This window comes from Capra hircus, chromosome 15 (assembly GCF_001704415.2).
Source record: "Capra hircus breed San Clemente chromosome 15, ASM170441v1, whole genome shotgun sequence".
Classification (NCBI taxonomy): Eukaryota; Metazoa; Chordata; class Mammalia; order Artiodactyla; family Bovidae; genus Capra; species Capra hircus.
Window position 1 is genome coordinate 57,525,265 of NC_030822.1, and position 9,034 is coordinate 57,534,298.

General features: G+C 50.2%; 1 protein-coding gene and 1 non-coding gene across 2 annotated transcripts; both read right to left on the minus strand.

Annotated features, from left to right (window-relative positions):
• On the minus strand, window positions 2,442-2,514 carry TRNAG-CCC. The gene has a single exon. It is a non-coding gene; the product is annotated as a tRNA-Gly (tRNA).
• On the minus strand, window positions 3,048-8,625 carry LOC102180514 (nicotinamide N-methyltransferase). Its single transcript, XM_005689470.3, has 3 exons — window positions 8,252-8,625; window positions 5,643-5,850; window positions 3,048-4,051 (listed from the first exon to the last, which is right to left on the minus strand). Exons 1-3 carry the CDS (start codon window positions 8,400-8,402, stop codon window positions 3,619-3,621), a joined length of 792 nt encoding a protein of 263 aa, XP_005689527.2. The 5' UTR covers window positions 8,403-8,625; the 3' UTR covers window positions 3,048-3,618.

The window sequence follows — 9,034 nt, forward strand, 5'->3', positions numbered from 1 at the left end:
CTTCCCTTGTGGCTCAGCTGGTAAAGAATCTGCCTGCAATGCAGGAGACCTGGGTTCCATCCCTGAGTTGGGAAGATCCCCTGGAGAAGGGAAAGGCTACCGACTCCAGAATTCTGGCCTTAGAGAATTCCATGGACTGGATATAGTCCATGGGGTTGCAAAGAGTCGGACACGACTGAGAGACTTCCACTTTCACGTTCATTTCCTGGGCTTCCCAGGTGGAGCTAGTGGAAAAGAACTCACTTGCCACTGCAGGAGATGTAAGAACCGCGGGTTTGATTGGGAAGATCCCCTGGAAGAGGAAATGGCAACCCACTCCAGTATTCTCGCCTGGAGAATCCCACAGACAGAGAAGCCTGGCAAGCTACAGCCTATAGGGCCGCAAAGAGTCGGACACATCTGAAGCAACTTAGCATGCACGCCTGTATATGTGTAGCTGACTCACTTTGCCATGCAGCAGAAACTAACATAACCTTGTAAAGCAACTATACTCCAATACATTTAAAAATATATTTATTTATTTATTTGGCTGTGTTGGGTCTTAGCTGCAGCATGTGGGATCTAGTTCCCTGACCAGGGATCGAACCTGAGCCTCCTGTGGTGGGAGCACAGAGTCTTCATCACTGGACCACCGTAAAAATATTTTTTTTAAATAAACATTACCTCTTCGTGATGTTTTCTTGGTCTCCCCTAAACTGGGCATTTCCTTCTGTGTGCTGTCACCTCCTGTAATGGGATCAGAACTGTCTGTGAGCCCGGCAAGGGCAAGAATTATATCAAATTTGTTCTCACACTTTCAGTGCCTGGCAGATGGCAGATGCTAAATAAATATTTATTGACGAACTCTGATTACCCCTGGAGAGACTCGCAGAGCCCAAGGCCCGGAACTGCCCTCCGGGCCTCGCCTCCCTCTGCTCTCCAATAGAGAGCCCACCCTGCAGGCAGCACAAACATCACATCATTCACCCAGCATCTTCCCAAGGCCAGGTTTTGTAACAGGATTGTTTCCTCCAGGGGAAATGCCTTTCCAACCATCTCCCTCCTTTATAATGCATCTTGGCTGCTCTTCCACCTGAAAACTTCCTTGGTTCTAGAGCAGGAACTAATCCTTCCTTCATCTCTGCTTCTCATCACTATTCCTCTTCCCAGTTAATTCTGCCTTGTCCTAGGGCCCTGTGTCAGCTCAATGGGTGCTTAGCAGAAGTGTGAAGCCTGCTGTCTCAGCGAACTGTAAACCCTCCCCTGTCACTAGCCATGTTTCACACACATTAAAAAGCGTTAGTCACTGAGTCATGTTTGACTCTTAGCCTCCCCACGGACTGTAGCCCACCTGGATCCTCTGTCCGTGGAATTCTCCATGCAAGAATTCAGGAGCGGGATGCCATTCCCTTCTTCAGGGGATCTTCCTGACCCAGGGATGGAACCGGGTCTCCTGTTTTGTAGACAGATTCTTCACCATATGCGCCCCCAGGGAAGTCATGAAGCCACTCACATGCCCACTCACAGGCAGCCCATGAAGCATATATGGTAACCTGCTGCTCGTGTCAGGAAGCCAACAGCTCCTGATGTGAAAGCTCGTGTTAACTAACACCAGGGCCCCAGAAGAATATTGCCCAGCTACATGCCCACACTTCCTGCAGGGAGGCAGAGACTGGGCACCTCAGTCCTGCCAAGAACACCCACCCCAGACACTCTCCCCATATGCCCACCCACCTGCTCTTTGCCTGATGCTTTCCCAGCCCAGCTCAGCTTTCTGGCCAGACACCCCAGTGGATACTTGGAGCTCGCCCTGGATGGGGTGTTAGCACTCAGCCTCTGGGTCCGTCGACTTGCAGGCAAGTTCTAGGAGATAGTCTTGATCTAAACCCAGCCTCTGGGAGTCAACCTCACTGATCACTCTCGTGGTGGTTCCATGGATAGATGTGACCCGCCTCTACTACCATGATCAGCACACACACACACACACACACACACACACACACACACACACACGTGTGCACATGCCCACATACACAAAAAATATACCCCAGATACACACACATGGGGTAGAATGTGATCAAGGGCTTCAGTGTTGCAACCGCGTTTAGCGTGAGGACCAGCCCTAGGCAAAGGTTCTGACATTACAGTGTCCAGCTGGATGCAGGCACTCGACAAATATTTGTTGAATGACTAAATTGCTTGCTTGCCCACCTCCAATGCCACCCGTCGCCACTGATTTGACACTCGCCCTCCCACTCCGAACACTGGCCTGTTCTCCCATACCACATGTATTAGCAGTCCCTCAAGGGACAGAGCCTCAATCTTGGAACCCCAGTGTCTTCAATTTTTCTTTTCTTAATTAATTAATTAATTAGGCTGCCCAAGGTCTTAGTTGCAGGACGTAGGATCTTCAATCTTCATTGCAACATGCAGGATCTTCAGGTGGAGCATGTGGGATTTAGCTCCCTAACCAGGGATTGAACCTGGACCCTCTGCATTGGGAGTGCAGAGTCTTAGCCAGTGGACCACCAGGGAAGTTCCTGTCTTCAGTGTTTCTTGGCGTTCACCCAGCACAGCTTGTTGTCTCCCCTCTGGGTCTCAGTACCTGTGCCAGAAGCTCCTGCCCTTCACCGCGACTCCTTCACTCGGCTCACTCTCAGTCACCCTTTCACCGATTTGCTCCCTACTTCCCTCAAAAAGTCTTTCCCTTGTGTCCCATCCCTGCCCCAGACGGGGTTAGGTGGGATTCACTGGACAGCGAAGGAAAACTTCTCTAGCTCTCTTCAGAACTCCTTATGCCATCTTATGTCATCCTGTGACAAGGTCTCTACAAGGTCAGCCAAGCTTAAAAAACACACCAGCTTGGACTTCCCTGGTGGCTCAGACGGTAAAACATCTGTCTACAATGGAGGAGACCCGGGTTCGATCCCTGGGTCGGGAAGATCCCCTGGGGAAGGAAATGGCAATCCACTCCAGTACTACTGCCTGGAAAATCCCATGGACAGAGGAGCCTGGTAGGCTACAGTCCATGGGGTCACAGAGAGTCAGACACGACTGAGCGACTTCACTTGTTTACATGGTTATTTACCAAGGGTATTCATGTTATACCTTTTGGGTGTTACAGAAACCCTGGGGAGAGGTGTGATGATTTCCATTTCAGCGATGGGGAAACTGAGGTTCTGAGATATTAGGTGCCCACCTAAAGTCACAAGAGCAAGTTGAATCAGAGAGCCAAGGATCAAAATCCATGCATGTGCTTTCCATTTCAAGGGGCAGGGCTGCAGGATTAGCAGGCATGGGGAGGGAGGTGGAGACTGAACTCAGAAGGCGTGCAGTCTGAATTGCCTAAAATCAGAGAGCGGGAAGGGTCCTTCCCACTTCATTCCATGCAACCCTGAAGGAGCCCAGAAGGAAGGAGGTGCAGCTTTATTTCTCTGGTCCAATTCTTTTTCCCAGCTCGGGGCCATTAGTGGAATACATTATAAACATCTCTGGGAGAAGCATCCCGATTGACCTGGCGATCATTTGCCAGCAAGCGTTAGAAGTGAAGCTGGCGAAATGGAGAGAAACACAAACGAGGTGGCAGAGGGATGGTCCCAAGCCCGACCCCCGACCACCTGCTCCTCCAAGCCGCTGCCTCTAGTCCCCTTTCTGGGCCACCAGGAAGAACAGCCCTGTGTAGTCAGTGCGATTATCCAAGTGGGTCTCAGTGGCCCGAGCGACCTTCTCCAGCTTCTCAATGATGAAGCCGGCCTCCTGCAGGGCCTCCCGCAGGAATTTCTCATTCAGGGGCAGAGTGGGGAACCTCTTGTCCCCCACCATGAAGAAGGTGGACTCGAAGCTCCCGCTCAGCACCAGATGGCCCCCGGGCCGGAGCAGGGTCCTGAGGTGGCGCAGGGCATCCCGGCAGGCCTGCAGGGTGGGGCAGGCAGCCTCAAGACACAGGGAGGAGATGAGGCCGTCGGCGGGGGGCAGGACCGCGGGCTCCAGGGGCTGTTCTTTCAGGACGTCACACTTGAGCACCCGGGTGACGGCTCTCCTTACGCGCTCCTCCTTCTCTGCCCACTTGTCTCTGGATGGGAGGGAAGAAAGAGAGAGGCCGGCTGGGTCACGCTCATCACATGGACCACTCACGTCACTCTCAGCCATCCTCTGCCTGGTGTATGGGCTCCCAGAGCACAGGCTGCCAGTTCTACAGATGAGGAAACTGAGTCCCATAGGGAGACCAGCTGGGGACAAAGTGAAGCCCAGCACCTGCCCACCCTGGGGTCACGGCTCAGGGGCCCCCTTCCCGCCCTGTGCCCCTGGTGGTTAGCCCGTTCTCTCTCTGCTAGCCCGTATCTCACATGACCCGGCAAGTGCCCCCAGAAACAGAATCTCTGCCTGGACTCAGAGAAGCAAGACTACAGTGTGAGTTTGGGGGACATTGTGGGGGGCCCCTGGCCACTCCATTCAACCTCCTCCTCGACTCACACATTCCCTTCTTACCTATGCCTGTTCTCAGGATGTGGGCCACATGCATTCTGCAGTATGAGTAAGTACTAGCACTTAAAGGCCTGCTCTTTCCAGCTCTGTATTTTTTAAAACACATTGTCTTAACATATACCCTCTGCTGTATAGAAAACAGGTAAACAACAAAGACCTACTTAGAGTGCAGGGAACTATACTCAGGTTCTTTAATAACCTAAATGACCCATAATAGGAAAGAATCGGAAAAGAATATATATATATACATATAAGTATATGTGTATGGAATCATAGTTTTGTTCAGTCACTAAGTCATGTCTGACTCTTTGTCTGACCTCACGAACTGCAGCATGCCAGGCCACCCTGTCTTTCACTGTCTCCCAGAGTTTGCTCAAACTCATGTCTGTTGAGTTAGTGATGCCATCCAATCATCTTATCCTCTGTTGCCCCCTCTCCTTCTGCCCTCACTCTTTCTCAGCATCAGGGTCTTTTCCAATGAGTCGGCTCTTTGCATCGGGTGGCCAAAATATTGGAGTTTCAGCTTCAGCTTCAGTCCTTAGTTATATACTTGAAACTAACACAACACTGTAAATTAACTATACCTCAATGTTTAAAAAGTAAGAAAGAAATCATAGTTTTAAGCAGAAGGAATAAGAAACTAATGCACAACTTCAACCATCTTAACTAGGGAGGGTGATATTTGCGGAGTGGAAGGGTTATGGTGGATCTTCCTGGTGCCTTGAAATTAAATGAAAATATACAAGGTAAGTAAATTCTGTTCCGCTTGCCATGTAAGATTGTCTTAATTCTAACCCTTATCTCCTGCGATCCACAAAAAGATTCTGCAAGTTTAGAGCTCCCTGGAGGTTGTAACTGGAACAACAGGGCACCAGCCAATCAGAAAGGAGGCAGCCAGGAGGTTCTTCTGCTTGGACTCAGGCCTTGGCTTCCTTGTGGACCTCGGTGATGTTTCTCCCTGGCTCCAGGTTGTCTCTAGCCGGCTCTTCCTATTGCCCCTTTTGGTCTTTATAGGATTCATATCTCACTCTTCCTCCTTTCTTCTTGGGGTTCCACTGACTTCCTTCCTTCTTAGTCTCCATCTGCCTTGCCATTTGTACACAAACTCCATGGAAAACTCTTGATTAGGAGCTAAGTGAAGATCATGCAGATCTGAAAACAAGCAACAGCCCGCTTACCTGTTCCCCTCAAGCTCACACACGTATTTCACCACTGGAGACCAGTCAAACGCCCCTGGCATCTTCTTCAGCCACTTCTCCAGCTCCTGGAGGTTCTTGTCTGTGTAGTCAGTGGCGACGATCTCTTGGAAAGACTCACAGGCAGAGAGGAACTGGTAGATGGTGGGCCCGGAGCCGATGTCAATCAGGAGTTTCCCTTCCAGCCCACCTGTTTTGGATTAGGAATATTTCTTCTGAATCATTAGTACCTGGGAGAAGGCAATGGCACCCCACTCCAGTACTCTTGCCTGGAAAATCCCATGGATGGAGGAGCCTGGTGGGCCGCAGTCCATGGGGTCGCTAAGAGTTGGACACGACTGAGCAACTTCACTTTGACTTTTCACTTTCATGCATTGGAGAAGGAAATGGCAACCCACTTCAGTGTTCTTGCCTGGAGAATCCCAGGGACCGGGGAGCTTGATGGGCTGCCGTCTATGGGGTCGCGCAGAGTCGGACACGACTGAAGCGACTTAGCAGCAGCAGCAGGGCTCCAAGGCCCACACTTCCCAAAAGGTTCTGCTCTTCTTGCTCCACTGGGAGACGGCACAGGGAGTTGACCATCAGGGCACGTAACCTCTAGGACCGGGAACCTTGCTGCACTAACAGCTCCAGCACACTGAGCATGGAGAGTTTTTGCAGGAAGGGAGTTAGGAACAAGGGAGCTTGTTTAGGGGTAGAGTGTTAAAGAACCAGCGCTGACATTTCACCTACCAATTTACCACTGTAAAGTGTCCAGGACTTGCCTGGTGGTCCAGTAATTAAGAATCCATCTGCCAGTGCAGGGGACACAGTTTGATCCCTGATCCCGGAAGATTTTACATATTATGGGGCAACTAAGCCCTCAAGCCACAGCCATCGAGCCTGTGTGCCCTACAGCCTGTGCTCCGCAACAAGAGAAGCCCACACAGGACGATTAGAGAGCAGCCCCTGCTCTCTGCAGCTAGAGAAAGCCCACACGTAGCAATGAAATAAATACATTAACTGAATTTTTTAAATGTGTCCAAAGGAGAAATCTGATTCAATTCTTGAGTGCACTGGTTTCCCTGTCCCAAGCACTCTTTGTTCATGTGCCCTATGGCCCCACTGAGACCACATGTAATGTTCCAAAGATCAACCAGCAAACATTTATTGAGTATCAACTGTATCCCAGAAACGTGCTTGGCCGTTTGGGGACTAAAAGGAGAAAACAGGGCCTGTGAAGAATACTTGGCCTCCCCTTCCTGTTTTGTTTCTCTCCATCCACAAGAGACTGGTTGACACAAAATATCAAGAGTGTTTGGACCTTGGCAAGGGGCTTCCAGGGGCTTCCCAGGTGGCAGTAATGGTAAAAAAAAAAAAAAAAAAAAACCTCCTGCCAATATAGATAGACATAAGAGATGTCGATTTGATCCCTGGGTCCGAAAGATCCCCTGGAGAAGAGCATGGCAACCCACTCCAGTATTCTTGCCTGGAGAATCCCATGGACAGAGGAGCCTGGTGGGCTACAGTCCATGGGGTCACACAGAGTCAGACACAACTGAGCAACTGAGCACACACACAGGGGGCTTCCAAGGTAAACAACAAGGCCAAGAGGACAGAAAACCAGCTGGTCCTGACTGACTGCTGAGATGAGCCAGCTAATCTGCGACTACACGTGTTTGTCTGTATGTTGTTATATCTGTAGGGTACAGTAGCAAATAAATAGAAGTAGGCATCAAAGGCTTAAGAAAATTTGATGCCAGAAAATTTTAATTGGAGAAATTCCGGCTACTGGGTTATGTTTTCTTCCCATATGAATGATGAAAAGATACCCAGCATTTGATTTTAGTGGTCCAGCCAGCCTAGCACTATACTTCCCTGGGGTGGCAGTGACTGAGGGAGGTGCAAATCTGCGAGCCAACCACCCATGATGTTTGCATGGGCCACAGTGGAGATCAGGCAGAAGGGCAAAGCCCACCCCAAACGAGAAGCAAAGCTTCCCTACACTTTCAGATGCCCTTCAGGTTTCCCTTGCAAGGGATAGGGAGAAGACAGGCCTACTCAGGATGATCAAAGACCATAGCTCTCAGGCTTTATGGGAAGAGAAAATCTGACCTCAGAAACTTTGAGAGGATACCACCATGTACCATACAGCAAGTGTATCTAAACTCTTCCTAACTTCTTTGGTAATCCGCCTGCCAATGCAGGGGACACGGGTTCAGTCTATGACCGGGGAATATTCCACATGCCGTGGGGCATCTAAACCCTCGAACTGCAGCTGCTGAGCCCACGTGCCCAGACCCCATGCTCTGCAACAAGAGTAGCCACTGCAGAGAGAAGCTTGTGCACCTCAATGAAGAGTAGCCCCAACTCCTTGCAGTTAGAGGAAACCCACATGCTGCAAGAAAAAAAAATTTTTTTTTAATAAAATCTTCCTGTAGGGCAGAGCCATACCCTCTGAAGATCCCAAGTTGCTATTAATGGTCTGGCCATCCTTTCCCACTCCCACTCGAAGACTGCCCTACAATGAAAGAAAACCAGCATCTGATTTAAAATTTGCGTGGCCACCCTTCCTCCCACAAACCTCCCCCAGGGCTGAAGGAGACCAGCACCTGATTTAAAGGTGGCGTTGTAGTGTTTTAGCAGGAAATGGAGGACTTCATCACCGATGGGATCCTGGTTCATCCTGTAATACTCCAGGTAGGATGTGGGCTCAAAATTCTCCTGGTAGACATCAGGCTCCTTGCGTTCCTGAAGAGCCATGGATAGCAGTGAGTTTTGTCCAGGAAGGAGCAGCAGGCAAACTGATTCCCTGGGACCTTCTTTGCGGGGCTCAGACTTTGTCCTCCCCCCAGCCCTCAGAACAAACACTGGGATGAAGGCCAGAGCAGCCAACAAAGGATGTTTCCTGAACCTGCCTCCCTTTGGCCATTCACCGCTCGGTTCCCTTCCCCAGCCCCCAGGCTTTTCAGTGGCTTTGGCTTGTTTGGAAGTGTTAGTCTCTTTTGCTCCATTTATTGCATCCCCTTCTACATTGATTTTTCAAACTATTAAAAAGCACGCCTAATTTTTAAATGCAATCTCCAGCAAAGCCCCAGTATAGATGAGTGATCCTAGGATGAGATGTCTTGTGCTTAGTCGCTCAGGCATGTCCGACTCTTTGTGACCCCATGGGCTCTAGCCCACCAGGCTCCTCTGTCCATGGGAATTCTCCAGGCAGGAATACTGGGGTGGGTTGCCATGCCCTGCTCCAGGGGATCTTCCCAACGCAGGAGTCGAATCCAGGTCTCCTGCATTGCCGGCAGATTCTTTACCTTCTGAGCCACTAAGGAAGCCCTGGATGAGATGTCTTAGTTAGCTTTTAATTTTTAGCTCACTCCCCCCCAACACAACAC